At 29.7% G+C, this 18,743-nt stretch overlaps 1 protein-coding gene across 1 annotated transcript; it reads right to left on the reverse strand.

Moving 5' to 3' along the window:
• Window positions 1-1,680: 1,680 nt before the first annotated feature.
• LOC109340069 (protein SHOOT GRAVITROPISM 5-like) lies at window positions 1,681-4,955 on the reverse strand. Its single transcript, XM_019577640.1, has 3 exons — window positions 4,401-4,955; window positions 3,704-4,103; window positions 1,681-2,806 (listed from the first exon to the last, which is right to left on the reverse strand). The coding sequence occupies exons 1-3, from the start codon at window positions 4,513-4,515 to the stop codon at window positions 1,891-1,893; spliced, it is 1,431 nt and encodes a 476-aa protein (XP_019433185.1). The 5' UTR covers window positions 4,516-4,955; the 3' UTR covers window positions 1,681-1,890.
• Window positions 4,956-18,743: the final 13,788 nt, after the last annotated feature.

Consider the following 18,743-nt stretch of genomic DNA (forward strand, 5'->3'; position numbering starts at 1 on the left):
TAAATGATACATTGTAATATATATTTTTCTAAAGCAAAGGTGTCATGCACCCACTATATATTAAGATGAAATGAGAAATACAATGAAAGGTCATTACAAAGTTCCTAAACCGTCCAGTTTTTAGCAAACTTGTGAGAAATGAAATAAGGCATAGTATTCCACTCATAATTTGCAAGCACAAGTGTTATCCTCTCTAAATATGTGATATCTTTACACTATTTGTGTAATAATTTATATACATTATGTATATCATTCATTATTCATTTGTGATACTATTTTGAAGAGTCAATGATAATTAATATAAATGATAGATGACATAATAATAATAATGTATAAAAGTCACATATTTTTTGTGCATATATTTTTCCATCTAAATAATAAGATATTAATAATATAAGCTAATAAAAAACTTCTAAGAAAATAAAATCTTACGGCATTTAAAATTCTAAGAAAATAAAGTAGAGATGGTGAAATATTTTGATATGGACAAATCAAGAAAAAAATATGAATACTATTTATAAAATATAAAATATCTTATAAAACTGATCATCATCTTATAATAAGAGCGAATATATCATCAGCTTTATTGTGTATTTATCTTTACTCCTCATTGCCTTTTTTTTATTTTTATATACATACATTTAAAAATTATAGAATGCAGTATTCATTTTTCTTGTTGAAGAAATATATTTCAAAACTATATACACATGACTAATTATTTCAGTGGTATTAGAGTTATGTTTTTCACAACACAGGGACCTTTCTTCAAACTCCAAAAACCTTGAATGGTCTTTGCATATTTGGAAAGATGCTGCTTCTGGTTCCAACCTTGCGCTCTCTCTCTCTCTCTCTCTGAGTACATGATGGCTCTGATTCTGATGCAAATGGAGAAAAAGAGAGTGAAGAGTGATAATGATTATGAATAGAGTTTGTTTGTGTCTGTATTCTTTGAGACCCATTGAGAGGGACTAGTGAATCTGTGACTGTCATTAACTCCTTCATAACAGTGGCACTGAAAAACATGGTTCTGATGCTTCTGCTTTTCATTCACATTTATAAGTCGCCAGAGTAGCAGCCTAAAAGGAAGTACTACAGTACATGATTCCCCTCTCTTCATCTACTCATTATGTTTCTTTATAACTGTCATACATTCATTATATAATTCAATAAAATCTTCAATAAAGTTTTATTACTATATTATTATCAAATTTTTCTCACTTTTTTAAAATAAAGATGATATTTTTTAGAAAAATAAATATAAAAAGGAGGAAAATTTATAAGGTGCTACTTTTCTTGTATTCATTTTTTCCTCTGAAAATATTAGTGTCCGTGTAATTCTTTAATGCTATAAAAATATTAGTGTTCTCCGTTTAATTTCTGACCTACCTGGTGTTGCCAACAAAGATCTGCACAAAGTCCAAACACAAAATCCAAAACAAACCAAACAAAATCCAAAATGCTACTATATTATAATGAATTATATACTTACGCAATAATATAGTATAGGGAGTATATACACTAACATTGTATACTACTATCTTACACTTAACACACACATATATAATGGGTATATATATGCACAAAGATACACATGCCATAATTAGAACACGGTCCATATTATGAAAGCTAGAGAATGATGCAAAATATAAGCATATATTGGCTAGAAAAGCCCTTTCATAATAGTGTACATTTATACCAAAATCAATGAACTAATAACATGGCACGCTAAGCTACAAGAAAGAAGAATAACACTCTTTCCCCGTCCACTTCTTTAATACATCACTCATTTCATCACTTAGTATACTAATATAAAAAATAGATTAACCAATAAAAGTGCAGATGAAAAATTAAGATGTAGAATAGACGGAAAGATAAGATTAACTCTAAGAGTTAATTGTTGGATTTCCCATGAAGTTCTTTCCCATTATTGTTTTCCACTTCGCCACCTTCTATTGTTATAGCGGAAGACACGTAGCTTAACACCAAAGAGTTATTAGTCTCATGATCAAGTATGGTACTTGTTGTGTTCCGTGCTGGAAACTTTTGCTTGCAAGCATGGCAAGTGATTTGAAGCATGGTGGAGTTTATATGCTTCATTGCATGCTCTTTCAAAGCATATGCTTTGTCAAGTTCCACTCGTGCTTGTTGTCTAATCCTCTTAGCATTTGTTAACTCTTGTTCTGCAAGTTCTATCTGCTTCTTTGCTTGCTTCCTTGCTTCCTCGGCATACATTTTCTCTGCCATGGCTACCCTCAACAAAGCCATGCCTTGTTTCTCATTACAAGTGTTGCTGCTCTCTTTGGGTGATGAGTTATGGTGATTCCTATTCAATTGACCATTTTTCTCATTGTTATCTGATGAACCAATTGATAGCTGCAACTGTGTGGAATGTTTTTGATAATGATGATGATCCTCTCTCTTATTTGGTGACAAAGATGCAGCTACAACATCAATGGTGTAAGTGTTTGATGTTTTGGTGTTTGTGTTTGTGTTTGTGGAGAGTTGAAGGTCCAAGTTGGGGTCGAGTTTATTGTTTTTCATGGATATTGAGGCTTCAGCAGTAGCAGCAATAGTGGAAGTAGTAGGGTTCATATTGAAGAGTGTGGGTTCTTTTGTTGATTTTGGAATTACTATTAGTCCTTGTGGCCAATTAGGACATGTGCTGAAATTTGTTTCACTTGATGGACTTGGGCTTGAAGCTGTTCTAGACAAACATGCAGGTGGTTGTTGCAGTTGTAGATGATGAGGTTCTGTCCTTAGCTTCCCCATGTTACAAGCATCTTGGTGCTCGATAAAGCTTTCCACCCTACACATGGAAGATGAGAGATTAAGAAAGATATCCATGATCATAAGTATTAGGAGTAAATAAATTTGATGCATTCAAAAGGGTTCATTATTCTTGCATGTGGCATGGCATAGAGTTAGAATTTAGAAAGAAATGATGAAAAGGAGACAAAGAAAAAGTGGTAATAAAAGGTGCCTGAAAAGGTATCCAATGGTTTTCAATATGGTTTGAGAGAAGAGAGGTTCCAATTTCCACTAAAATAATTGATTAAAAGGACAAAAAGAAAGTCAAGAATTCATGTCATCATTTCTTAGATTATATTATGTAGTCCTCATTGAAGAACTACAATGTCAATGGAAGACATCATCACACAAACACAGTAACACACAAAAGAGAAGAAGGTTTTTAAGGTTTTGGAATGGCTGAAGGATTTTGAGGCAAACACAAACAGTTATAAGAACAACTGAATAACAGTTTTGGGAACCGTGCAATTACCATTCTCAATGGCAGTTCTTGTTAAAACTAAATAAAGAAATTGATTTAAGGTTCCATCAATCAAATATATTGAAATTTTGTTTTTAATTATTCCCTTTTGATTTTCCACCCCTTTGTGTACTTTATATTCCATTAAAAATAATATTCTTCATGTCAAACAAAAGATCTTGGAGGCTTTGATCAATTGATATAACCATGAAATTTTGAAATGGAATTAAGACGAAAAATAAATAACCTGTAGCACATCATATACAGTGAAAAAATTGTGAAAATTCCATGATCAAGCCACCCAAATAATTTTGATATAGATCTATCTAAAATTTCAGGTATTTATTATCATAGTCTCAAATTAAGTTAAAACCATTGTATGAAATCAAGAACTTTAGAGAAGATATATGATATAAGATATTGAAGAAAATTAACCTTGAGAAAACACGTCCACAATCACAAGAGTGGCCTCTAGTCCCACAAGTTTTGAGATGAGCTTTATAATCAGACTGCACTGCATAGCCTTTAGAGCATCTCTCACAAACCCATTGCTTATGATTACTATGTTTCCTTCTGAAATGTTTCTTTATGCCAACAAGATCTCCAAGTGCATGACATGGATCATGGTGCAAGCAAGTAGGTTCAGGACACACAAAAACTTTCTTCTTCACCACTGGTGTTTCCCTTTTCAATAGCTTCCATGGCACCTTGTGCCTCCTCCTATGCATTTGAAGGTTCTGGTCCCTTTGGAATCCTTGGTTGCAGATCTCACATACATAACGATCTGATTCCAATAAGGTCTTTGGTGATAGTGACACCACTTCTGCATCTGGATCTGTATATTTGCACAATAATATTATATATCATCCATAAATGAATGTATATCTATCTTTGAATACTTGAATTAAATAAACTATATATTATATAAACATCACTCAAAAACTTTGGAATATCTTCTTAATGGGTACCCCTCGAACTCCCTTGAATAAAACTTTCTTTCTTTGTTGATTAAAAAAACTTGGAATAATTATTTGCTTATAAAATAAAGTACTAGTCAAAATTAACCTGAGAAAATAATAGAATGGATTAAACTTGTTGTAGAAAAATTGGATTAGTTATAATTGTGCATCACCTGGTGTTCCTGCTGGTCTTCTCTTCCTTTTATTGATGGAATTGGCATTCTCAGCACATGTGAAAGAAGGATCAGAAGTGGGAAGTGAGGAAGGAGATAAGTTATTGGCAAACATGGTAGTACTCTATAGAAAGTGTTTGATATATATATAAGTTGTATATATATTCTTGTATGAAATTTGATAATATCCTAAGAAGTGAAGCAACAGGTCTATGTTTTCTATCTTTGTGAAATTTAAGTAATGGAAAGAGATGATTGAGATGAAAAAAGAGTAAGAAGATGATGTTATAGCTAGAAGCTAAGGCTTAGAACATAGAGAACTAGAGAAGAAGAGAAATATAAAAGATGTTTTTATTTCTTTTCTTCCTTTGGGTTTTTTCCTAAGCTTTCTTTTAAACTTTCAGCTTTTTTTTCCAGCAGCTTTATCACTTTCTCTCTCTGGGTTCCTTCACTTGTTTCCAACCCTCATCTTCAGCAAGGGTTGTCTGTAATAGCCTCTCCTTAATAAACATTCAAAAAGAGAGACAGAGAGAGTGAGACCCAATCACAAAGCTCGAAACTTGATCCTACAAGTAGCTCTATGGGCTCCATAAGAAAAAAGAAGAAAAAAAAAATCTCCACAAAGAAACAAAACCGAGTCATAATTTCATCACGGTAATTTTTTCTTTGCATGCATCAAGATGCAAAGCCCCTTAATACACACGTAAGCTTTCTATTTTTTGGGTCAGGTTCTTTTTCTCTTGTGTAATATTTATATTGATAGAATGATAGGTTTATATATAACCAGTGCATCATATTTATATATATTCATTAGGATGAGTTTTTTTAAAAAATTAATAATAATTAAAAATATTTGATAAATAATACAATAATAATATAAAAAAAAAGTTAATGTATATATTTTTTTCTCTTCAACATTACACATAAAACTTTGACGGTTAAATCAAAATAATGCATATCACATTTATGGGTTCTCATGTCTAGTGCAGTCCCCAGCTTATAGTACACCTTTTCTAATTATCTATTTAAAGATTTTTTATTAGTTATTTGTTTTGAGGTTAAATGATGTATTAATTATTATTTCTTAAGGAGCAATTTCTTTTTTCAATAGTACCAAGAGAAAAAGAATTATATTTTGACAATATAAGAGTTTTTTATACTGTCATTGCATTATTCACCATTCATTTTTAATTATCATTGACTTTTAAATAAAAATAATTTAATGAATAGTAAATGATGTACCGACCATGTATAAATCTTTACACTTTTAGCACGTAGATATTACATTCTAGAAACAAATATTGTACAATTTTTTTAGAAGGATAATATGTGAATATTATTATAATTTTTGGCTAAGGTTGATGGCTTTTTTAACCTTGCATAAGATAGTCTATTTTATGTTGTACCAATAAAAATAATATTCATTTATGATGATTAAACTTGATGAGTATTTGTCTATCTGATAATATTCTATCCTGGAATATCTCTGTGCTAAGACTCCTTACAAAACTTAATTTCAAAAGTATCATTTTGTTATTTTATTCAATTCTTTTTATTTTGTTTAATGATGTGACATAAAACGAGTGTAAAAAATTATATAAAACTTGGAATTTTAGTCTTAAAACTTAAAAACTAGATTTAAAAATGATCAGTAAGACTTAAAAATTTAGTGTTGTTAGAACTCAAGTCTTAATAGAAGATGTTATTATGTTAAGAGATTCCACAATATTCTGTTGTATGTGGATGCCCTTAGAAGTAAGAACGGGGCACACATATATATATATATATATATATGTATATATATCACTATACACCATAATAAATTACTACTCATACATGCCACTATGCAGTAACTGTAATTAATTTCACTAGAAGCAGCTTTTATAAAGGTGATAATGAGGATGAGAAGTCCCCTTCAAGGTCATTGTAGTTAATGGGGTCATAACTTTTTCTGCCCTAGATGCTTTGCTTTTTGGTAAAATAGGCTCATCACCTTAACAGTGAGGTTAAAACTAGCAACATTGTCTCTTCTATGTGAAGTTCTTTCATTGCCAAGTTTTCTTTTAAAAATTCAGGGGTCTTCCCTGTTCATATTAGTTTTGAATTAAAAGTTTATTAGCTCAAATAATATTTGGTTTAACTATATTACGCAAGTGATCATATCATACGTATTTGAAGAGAAAAAAGGTTCAAAATGAAGGAGTTGCCTTAATGCCTTCTTTGTCTCATTGGAGACAATAATACACATACATCATCACTATTACTGTTGTTACCTTCTTTGCCCCATTGGACAAAATGCTTCAATTTTGTTTGGATATTGTGAGAAAATTATTGGAAGCTTGGGATTTTCTTGTAGAAAAAATAAGGTTTATTAAAATCAGATTAGATTGACTAGTTCAACCAATTTCCTAACCGGTTTGAGTGGTCAATTGGACCTGACAAACAATTGAATTAATACAAACCAATATGAATCACTCTAAACTGGTCAGAATCCATCCCAACCGGTCAAACAATTTGAGTGCATTGATTAGAGAGTGTAAGTGTCTACCAGAATATGAGTTACTATCCTCTCTATTAATAAGTGTTTCAAAAAGTAAAGAGAAATACAACGTTTAATTACCTATATCATTTTGATTATAATAAAATTACACTTTTAATATTAAAAACAAGTAAAAAATATGTATTTGTCTCTCCATTAATGGAGAATTTACTCTATTGCTATACATGCGTTCACTAATATTCGTGTTCATATGTCTGCCTGCATGTGCTTTGGTGTAAGGTGCATCTCTTTTTTCACATGAGTCCCACTGTCAAATCATCTTCGCGACTAAGGAAGAAAACAAGTCAAGGGAAAAATCATTGTTAGAGTACATATGAAATTTTGTAACATTTTTCCCACATTTCTATAATGAACTTGTAAAAAAAAAAATATTGGACAAGGTTGGCTAAAATATATTTTTAGGCTAGCTAACGTACAAATGATGTCTAAAACGACAAAGTTTATACATAACAATGAATTTCGGTCTAATGAATAAAGTTTATTTCATTCACATAACAATGATCAAACACCTAATATCGCGCTTAAAGATTGAACATAGTCATCTACTAAGTAGTTAGGGGAAACTTAAGGACATATCACAAAATTAAGGAATATAGTACCTTGTTTTATAAAAAAGAAAAAATAATAATGAAAATTAAGAAATAGAAAAGTGGGCTGATTGAAATATATGAATCTCCTTCAGAAGGAGAGAGATCTCGTTTTCTCTCCTAATGTACGGGTCAGCTTTAATTAATTGCTTGTTAAGTTAACTAATTGAGTACATTATTAATTTTTACAAATAAATACAGGTATTAGAATACAAAAAGACAAATACAATTCTAATGAGTGTAGGAGAAAGAATGTGGATTCGGGATGGTGAACACTTGGGATAGATGATTACAGAGAACATGGTCTTAAGTAAGTTGTATCATATATGCGTTTTTATGAGAATCCTAAACCCATCAGCCTCCTATTCATTATGAAATTCGGTGTGTATTTAATTAAACAAGTCTGAGTTAAATACTAAGACCAACTTTATCAGCTTTGCTTTTATGTTCTTAATCATTATCCCATGCACATCATGAACAAGTTGAGCAGACAAGATTCTCTCTTTCAAACGTAAGAGTATGACACTATCCTTCTAGGCTTTATTTGGGAGTTATATGAAAAAGAGAATAAGAGAGATCAAGGGTAAGAATAGAGAAGGAATGGAAGAATAAAGAATGCAAACTTATACCTTATTTGGGAGTGTGAAATTAAATAAAAGAAGACTAAAATAATGATAATGCAAAAATATTTTTTTTTCTTTAAAAATCTAATTAATAGTAAAAATATACAAAAGATATTTAGGTAGTTTGACATGTTTGTCTCCGAAAAAACCCCAAATTGGAGGAACCATAAAAGTTGCCATGTACATGCAGTGTTTTAGAGTACTCTAAAAAACCTCCAAAGCTCTTCTATCTCTTTCCTCAACTCCCAAAGAAGGAAGACTCTTTATAAAATCATTCATTTCCCTCCTCTCCAAAACAACACTCCCAAACAAAGGAGACAATCGTCTATCCATTCCTTTACCAATGGACATATCTATCTAAAACTCAAAATGGACAAACTCCATGTTAAGAAAAGATGTTAAAAAAATTTCATTCATTAGGGGATCTTGGTAATCTTCAAATCAGGGGTTTCGATAATATTCATTGGTTCTAGAAAGGTGTTAATCATAGAGTAAGGGGATGAAACCACTACTAGTTTTTGGCATGATAAACGCTTAGGTTTGCGAACAAACTAAGTTTAGGCGACTCTATAATCTTAGTTCGTTTAGGGATGTGCATATTAATGAGCTTAGGAGATGGACAAAGAAAAATTGAGGGTGAAATTTACCCTATAGAAAATAACTTTTCCTTGGGAATTTGAACTACCTAATTTATTTTTGCAAGTACATCAACAATATGTATTACAGGAAAACATACTTAACTCATTATAGTGGCAGCACGACCAAACCAATTTTTACTAAGTCAAATCAAAATATAAGCTTCTTGCTCCACACATTCAGCAACAAGAGCATAACAACCATCATAAGACTTTTATAGGACATACTACCGACCACAAAAGCAATGTCTAGGAAGGGAATATCTATAACCCAAAAGGGAGGGTCTTTATGTATCTTCTGTAATGAGCATTCAGAATTTACTCAACACCTATTCCCTTCATGTAATATCACTCATTCAATTTAACAATTACTCGCAATTAGTTGGGTATCAACATCGCACTACCACTAAACCTATACATTATTTCACTATACATGTGGGCATGGTAATATGAAATGTTGAAAACTTTGTAACATCAATACAACCCTCTCACCTTAGAATTAGTGAGGGTAAAATGTTGACTATGCGCAAATGGGAAGAGGGGCAAAACCCAAATATCTTCTTTAGACTATGTCCCAAATCTCTTAGAATGTCTTCCATAATTATTTTGTAATTGTCATCACACTCTTGTACTAACTTTACACTTTTAGTGTGATTAATAATAATATTATTTTTCCTACAAAAAAATAAAACTTGTGATTAACAAACTGTAATTAACTTTTATTATAATTCATATGTCTTTGTTTATAAGACATATTTTAGAAGGTTTTACTATCCTGAATATAAGTCCTTTTATAATATTTATATAGTATTTAATATATCATATCAAATATGCTCCTAATAATTACACTCTATATCTATTTCTTTCTTATATTCCATTAAACGTAACACTTTCTTCATAATAATGGATGGAGGGGGTAATTTTAGAATGTTGACATAATTTTCAGTAAACTTTAGAGTGATAACCCAAAAATAAATAATTGTTTACCAACTGTTTATAGTTTTTGTGAATTAACTAATATGACTTATACTCATGGACGAATGAAGTATCTAAGAATGACAAATTTTATTTAGGAACATTTATACAATTAAATAGGCCAACCATCAAATAAAGGAACTTTAATATAAACAATATAAAAATAATTAATTTTTTATTTATTTATATAAATATTTTTTGTAGAAGTTCTTCAGCATATATTGCTTTTAACATAATCCTACAAAAAAAAGTTGAGCATCAAAATGTCAACACCTTTACATATTAATTATTGGGATAAGAATCAGTTGTTTTTAAGAGTGTCTCATTCTTTAAGCCAAACCAATCAAATTTTACTATATAAAGAAAGAGAAAATTTTTAAAAACAAAAAATAATATTTTTATTTTACTTAGTAAAATATAATTAGTTTGTGATAGAGAATAAGATATCCAAGAATATAATCTCTTTCGTTAAGGATAGTACTAGTAATTCAAAATAGTAGATAAGCACATCCTATACATTTTCCAAAAGTTAAATAATCTTCAACAAATATTAGTGCATGTTACACCATACATATAACTCTATTTTTATTCCACGAATTTTTTCTCAACGTCATGTCATGAATCATCTCCTTAACTGATGTTCCTTCCGATATGAATTCTATAACTGTATTATGTACTTGAATGATTTTTAAAATTTGTATTCAATGTTAGTTTTATACTATCAATTCTCCACATGAAAAACAGTTCGGGTAATTGCGCCAGCTAATGGTTAGAAAACATAGTGTTGGTGTCTTACCATAAAGTGGTTAGAAAAATTATATAATATAAGATCATATATGATTGTGAAAATGGGATCAGATATTGGGATATGGAGAGGGTATGAATGTTGGGTGAATAATGGCATATTTGTCCTGCTAATAATATATTATTAAGCACAGGAATTGGGTCCCTTCCTACACTATTCACTATTCCCTGATCCTTATTTGTCCTTTATGCATTTGTTTTTAGTTTTAGACTTGTAGGCATGTACCATACTGATAATAATACACATACTTATCACACATACAAACAAACACACACACATTCTTGTTATAGGGATCTAGAATATTATGCAATTGTTTTCACCCATTTAAAATATGTGTATAAATATGCTTTTTATCGATTTAATTTTAATAATAGTTTGTTACATAATTACTACAACTTATAGAACAATTAATCATTCCATTTAATCTTCATATTTAAGCGGATAAAATACAACAGTTAGTTAATTTTATTAAAGAAAATAAAATATCTTCTTATACAAGGAATGATTAAAGAGAATACAATATATTATAATTTTAGTGATTGGAGAAATGATTAAAGAGAATACAATATATTATAATTTTAGTGGTTGGAGAAGCTAAATTATCTCCTAGATTTTGAATCATATTAGAATTAATATACTTGCAATTCTCACCTAATAAGTTTAAGATTTATAATTGCTATATTAGTTAGAAGAAATATTACATCATTAATGTAACTATAAAAATGAGTTGAGGTAGATTGTCGCATGTAATATCTTTATTACAGACAATCTTATTATAGGAATAGCTTCTAGTACACTTGTTACAATTTTTCCAAGAGAAATAATCAATTACACCAAAAAAAATATGGTCAATACAATCAAAATATTATTAATTTAATTTTCAATCTTCATAATTCTTAAATAAAAGTAATATAAATGAAGGATGTATTGATTGTGTATAAATCTTTATAAAATTAATATATAAATATTAGACTCTTGTTAAAAATGATTCACACACCTAAGTTATTGGTCATGTATTAATAAACTAAAATTATACAATTTTATTTGAAATGAGTGGTTTAGATTTATCCAAAACCATGTAATAATTTATTCTACGTGTGTTTCATATATCTGAAATTAAGTTAACTATTGGAGTAATTGATGAAAATTATTTGACTAAATCTATTTATGTTTAAATATATTTCCTTCTGATAATTTTTATCAGATTCTTTTTTGAGCAATTTCACACATATAAACCTCCTAAAATTATTGAAGTGCTCTAGCAAAAACCAAAGGATGGTTGGATAAAGGTCAACACAAATGATGCAGCTAAGGGTTCCCCTGGGCTTTCGGGAGCTGGTGATATATTTAGAAATTGTCATGGTAATTGTGTAGCTTGTTTTGCTTCATTCATTGAAATCCAACATGCAATATATGCTGAGCTAAAGCGGTTAACTTGGCTTATAGTTATGGTTGGAACAACCTATGGATTGAGTGTGACTCAACAACGATTGTGCATATCTTCAAAGGTAGAGCTTTGCCCCCTTGGAAAATCAGTAGCCTTTGGGATAGTTGTAAACACAAGTTGAATTCAGTGACACTTCATATATCTCACATCTTTAGGGAGAGTAATACATGTGCTGATAAATTGGCTAACTTTGTTATATTCTAGGCAAAACTCTTCTTGGAATCAAGCGCCACGCATCATTCAAGAAGATTATAATAGAAATAGACTAGGTCTTCCTAGCTATAGGTTCAACAACTTGAATTTCTTCTCTTCTCTTTTGTATGGTCCCGGTTATTTAAACAATTTAAGTATATCTGCACTTTTTTTTTATAAAAAAAAACGTGTTAAAATATCATTAAATTTGTAAGTAATTGTATTTACTTTATAAAAATTATCATTTATTAGTGTCTTCCATATATATAGTACAATACCTCTAACCAACTAAAAGTTTATCAATTTATTTTCTGTAAATATTAATTGATTTTTGTTTAAGTGAGATAAGCAAGTTAATCATAGATGGTGTTACATAACATAATATGCATACAAAGAGGACATGCACACTTTGATTGCATTATGACAAGCCCTAACTACGGTCCATGTTTGTAGACTGTTGGTTGGCCACTGACAATGATTTTGACAACATGGAGGTGAAGGGATTCACTAGTACTCAATTTTTAGAAAGAGTTTAAAATATACGCACTAATAGGGTAAAGCTTTTTACATTATCTGTATATTATTCACCATTGATTTGTATTACTTTTGTTTGAGAGTCAATAGTAGTTAATAAATTAATGGTAAATGATTGATTGTCAGAGTAAAAAATATTTACAATATTAGAATATACATATTAAATCCAAAAATCTATTCAGGTATTAATATCTGAATCAAGAGTTTAATATCCAGAGCTATGGAAATTCATCTTTACTGGTATATATTATTATATTTTTGAATTAATTTTTTTAATACTATCAAAATTATTCTCTCACTCTATGGATGATAAACAATTATTTTAAGATATTGATTATCCCTTCAAATAAATATTATTTTTAATAATCAAATTTTTGATATTTTGATCATCCTTAAGAACTAATGAGATCTTATACCATTATTAGTATAAAAAAAATTAATTGAAACAAATGAAGAATTATGAATTACAAATATAACGTGAAAAGATGTAGTGAAACTGTATTTTATGGGTGTCACATATGAATGATATATATATTAATATATTGTCAAGGTTTTAGATAAGAGAATAAAATGTATGTACAGACACTATATGAATTAGTATATTAAAATTATATTATCTACTATTTATATTTAATTATTTTTAACTTTTTCAAGAAAGTATTTTAAATGAACATAATGTAGTAACTATATATATTTTTTATATTAATATTGTATAGATATTATACTCTTAACCTAAAAGATGAAAAATTCATATAAAAATGTTATGATTAAAATCACACAATTGAAAAATTAACAAACCATACCTTTATATTAGAAGAAATTTTTTAATTCTTATACGGTTCAGAATTATATGCTCCTTATTAATGTATTTATTTATTTTAGATTCTTCTTCCAAATGTTATTTTTTAATGACTTAAAAGTAATTTTCACAAAAGGCAATTTATCTGCGCCATGTTTAAGCAATATCATCAGCTTCTCCAAAAAAAGTTAATGATTTTTCACGATAAAATATTTCTTTTTTTATGTATTGTGAGTGTCTCTTTTAGATAGCAATAAACAATTATCCTATTTCTCTATAAGAGTTGTTGATTAAATAAATAAAGCAACCCATTATATAATTATAAAAATGGATAGAGTAATGGACAGATTCTGCAGCACACGTGAGAGTGTAGAGTGCGTAACAGAGATCGCCTTTTCTTCTCCTTCACATAAACCGAATACATGACACAATGCCCCATCAAGTGTTCACAACCACTAGTTGATGCATTGCAATAAAGTTCACACCTTCAGAAGTTGTGAAAATCATTGCCTCACGTTGGAAACTTAACTTAAGACTACTCTATATCATTTCAAATGTTATATTTTTCTAGTATATCTTCTTCTTAATATTTTTACCCAATTAATATCACTTATAAATCAATAATTAATAAGAAAGTATTAACTTATGATATATCTTGTAGATATGAGAATAAATATAAGAATTTAATAGAAGGATATATCAAATCCAACTCAATATGCTACCTACATAGTTAGATACATTCACAATTATTTTCAACGCCATAAGCTAACTTTGCAAAACCAACTCAATATCATTTTTTATGAAAGTAATAAATTTTAGGCTTATTTCTCCTCCCATTAATTAATGAATAAAAATAAAAATAAAATCTTAGATGTCATAGTAGTCGACAATACGAGCTTATAATTTGTTAGGTAGCTTCTAGCTTTTTAATTTAATCAATAAGTTACTAGAATTATTTTGGTGTTGTGGAAATATTCAATGGTAACATAACACCTCCTTGAAAGCTGTTAAATAGATGGATTTTTTACCAAAACTTGTTTTGCTCTATGTCTTGAAGAGTTTCTCATATATTTGGGAAGAAAGTTCTTTTCCCGATTTGTTAGTTAACCATGGGATTTAATCCAAAACTTATATTTTGTGAAATGAAATGCCTCAATTTATCTTTATTGAGTGTTGTAGGAAACTTATATTTTGTGGAATGAAATGCCTCAATTTATCTTTATTGAGTGACTTCTAAGGAGGTCTCTCTATCGAAATTTATAATTGTTCCTTAATTAATATATTTGGGGTATTTTAGCACATTTTGCTTAAAAAACTAGAGTTTAGTAAACAAAATTTGGAAGTAACTTATAGCTTTAAGAAAAAAAAAGAGGAGGTTATAGTATTTGGAAGCTAATTTGTAGGAATGTGTTTCAAGTAATTTCAAAAACCACAAGAGTTTTCAAAATTCATTGGTCAATTTTGCCCTTTTAAAATTTACCAAATTATATTAATTATATCATATTAAAATACCAATCATAAATTAATTTTAAATAACTAAATTTATAAATTAATAATATTAGAAATATTTACTAATATTTTACCAAAAATATGCATATGATTAAATAAATAATTATAAAATTTTAATAATTTTATCAAAATCCAACGTTTATTTGATTATAAAATTAATAATAATTTTACCAAATATTAAAAAAATTATTTTTTGTCTAGATATTAAATTACTCCAATTAATAATTATAATTTAATTAATAAAAATATAAACAAATATTCAATAAATAAATATTATATGTTCGTTTTAGTCCTTTAATAAATTTCAATTCATTTTGCAACTAGTTTTGTGCAACAACTCTACTTGAATAAGTCACCTACACAATTATGAAATTTTAATTATAAGATTATACCGACGAACTCTAAGCTTTCAGTTACACAATAGTTTTGTCGAATACACATATTATGATTATTTGGGGAAGTATAAGGTAGACCGGCTATGATTATTTTTAAATAATAACAATAGTGAATAATTGAATATTGATAGTTTACCTAATGTGGCATATTTGTGGATAATTTGAGTTAATAATCACTTAATGTTTTCTTCTATTTGTTGTAGCTTTTTTGGTTTCTTTCTTTTGTCTTACCACATCAAAATCATACTATAAATCTGGAATGCAAAATGAATGGTGCCCACATCCTCATGTTGCCATCGAGGCAACAATAGATCGAAAACAAACACTTCAGGTTGACATTACTTAGATTAAGTGAAAATGATATGTCATTAAAGACCAAATATCTAAGCTTTCAGTTTCCCAATGTTATGTGGCATTAATTACTAATCGGAGAGGGGGGTTTAACTTCATGATGAATGCACATCTACTATCCTACACTTATTATTACTTCATGTGTCATGATTTATGATTGATTAAAAAAAATTAAGTTAAAATTTAATTTTTAAGTATTTTTTTGACCATTCATAGCTTATGACACATAGACTGACACTAATTATGGGACAACATATATGCTCTCTCATAAAATAAGGGCTCTATATTTATAAGCCATATGAGTGAAATATTAGTGAGTAATGGATGATGCAATGTCAATGTATAAGAAGTTCTCAATTTAGATCATCATTTACATGCATCATCCGTCATCCTTTCATTTATAATTAGTGAGTGATGGATACAACTTTACATTCCTTAAGAAGTTGTGGGAATGTCTTAAGGATGATCTAATCAATATGGTGGAAGATTTCTATAGGTTTGAGAATTTACCTAAAGGATGTAATGCTTCATTTATTATACTAATCCTAAAAAATAATTGTTCGCAAAGTCTTAGTGAATACATACACATCTCTTTCATTGGTTGCATTCAGAAGATCGTCTCCAAGCTTCTAGCTGCTAGACTTAAAAAGGTGATTCATTTGGTCATTTCAGATCGTCAGTTTGCTTTTACCAAAGGAAGATTCATCATGGATGGGGTGGTGGTTGCTAATGAGATTTTTGATCAAGCTAGGAAGAAGAAGAAAAATGATTGCTTCATTCTCAAAGTGAATTTTGAAAAAGCCTACGACTCGGTGAACTAGGATTTCCCTATTTATATGATGGATACGTTGGGTTTCTGTCATACATGGAGGATGTGGATTAAAAATTTACTTCATTCAAACTCAATTTCCATTTTAGTTAAGGGAATGAAGTATCTCCTTATATAAGGAGATAAGTTATCTCCTCCTGCCAGTGAAATCATGACATGTGTCATGTTTCATCATTTTCTATAAAAATATTTTTAAAAATAAACAAAATAGCACACATGTCAAATTTTTATTTGTTAGAGGAGATAAGTTATCTCCTTATATAAGGAGATATATTATTCTCTTTAGTTAATGGGAGTCCAACTAAAGAATTTTCTATGGCGAGAGGCTTAAGGCAAGGGGACCCTATTGCACCTTTTCTTTTTCTGATTGTTGCTGAAGGTCTTAGTGACATAATGAGAGCAGCAGTTTTGAAGAACACTTTTACTGGGTATAAGGTTGGTAAAGATGATGTTGTTGTCTCTCACCTACAATATGTGGACGACATCCTTCTTATTGGTGTGAATTCTGAGCATAATATTTTGGTGCTTAAATTATTCTGAAATGTTTCGAATTGACATCTGGGTTGAAAAATAATTTCCACAAAAGCAGCTTCATGGATCTTAAGTCAAATCATGACTTTGTTCTAAAGGTAGTTAATATGTTAAATTGTGTTGTTGGTTCTGTTCCTTTCAAATTTCTGGGGATTCATGTTGGTGCTAACCCTAAAACGCTCTATGCTTGGTCTCCTATCATCGATAAATTCAAAAAGAAAACTTTCTCTTTGGAAGCATAAGCTCTTATCCTTCGGGGGTCGGGTAACTCTTCTTAAATCGGTATTATGTTCTTTACCTATTTATTACTTTTCTTTTTTTAAATCTCCAATCTCTGTTATTAATGTGATTGACAAAATTCAAAGACATTTTCTAAGGGGAAAGAGAGAAAAGACATTCATTGGGTAAGATGGAAGTATGTGTGTAGGCCAAAAGGCATTCAATTTAGCTCTTTTAGGTAAATGAAGGTGGAGATTATTATGTGAGATAGATGCTCTTTAGGTGAAAGTCTTAAGATCTAGATATGTGAATGAATTTTTGAATAGTGGAAGGAATGGGTTTCTTGCTTGCTTTAGGAGGGGTTCATCTTGGTGGAGAGAATTAAGAAATCTTAGTCAAACCAGGGAAGAGATCAGTTGTGGTTGGATAAAGGATAGTCTTCGTAGATCTTTAGGTTGTGGTTCCTCTATTAAATTCTAGACTGACAATTGGATAAAGATGCAACTATTGACTCCTTGGGTTCATGGAGTAATGGGACTGGGACCTAGAATCTTATATGGAGAAGAAACTTGTTCACTTGGGAGGAAGAGAAGTATGTTGATTTTTAAAAATCATTAATGACCTTCATCCTAAGAAACACGTTGATGGTACATGGATTTGGTTACATGACAAAGGTGGGAAGTACTCAGTCAAGAGTGCATACCAATTTTTGCAAAATGAAGAAGAAAGATGCGATCATTTTTCTTCAAAATGCTTTGGACGTGTAACGTTCCATCAAAGATGAATTTCTTAGTATGGAAAATTACCTTGGATGGAATACCAACTAAACTCAATCTAGCTCATAGAGGGGGTTTAGGAATATAAGATCTTCGTCATTATGCTCTTTGTTGTGAGTTGGAGGAATCTACTAGTCACTTGTTCTTCTCTTGCCCAATATCTTATTCTACTTGGCAAAACCTCTATTCTTGTTTTGGTTTTACATCCGTTATTCATAGTGAAGTAAAGTCTCATTTCTAATTCATGAAAACCTACGAAACACAGATACGGATACGTGTATCGGATACGATACGTATCTGATACATTGACACGCATTTTTTCTAAAATGTAGGATACGATACGTTCAGGGATACGTGTATAAATTAATAAAAAATACATAAAATATGATAAAATTATAAATGTAAATCTTCTTCTTCTCTCCTACCCTCTTTATCTTCTCTATTAATACTCACACATCCTCTTCTCTTTATAAACATACTAAGCGAAAAGAAACTAAGAAGTAAGAAAGGTAAGCCTTTTTTCTGTTTGCTCTTCACAACATACCTATGGCGGTAGAGGCAGTAACACTAAGCACC

The sequence above is a fragment of the Lupinus angustifolius genome, unplaced genomic scaffold (genome assembly GCF_001865875.1).
Source record: "Lupinus angustifolius cultivar Tanjil unplaced genomic scaffold, LupAngTanjil_v1.0 Scaffold_134_26, whole genome shotgun sequence".
NCBI classification, from domain to species: Eukaryota; Viridiplantae; Streptophyta; class Magnoliopsida; order Fabales; family Fabaceae; genus Lupinus; species Lupinus angustifolius.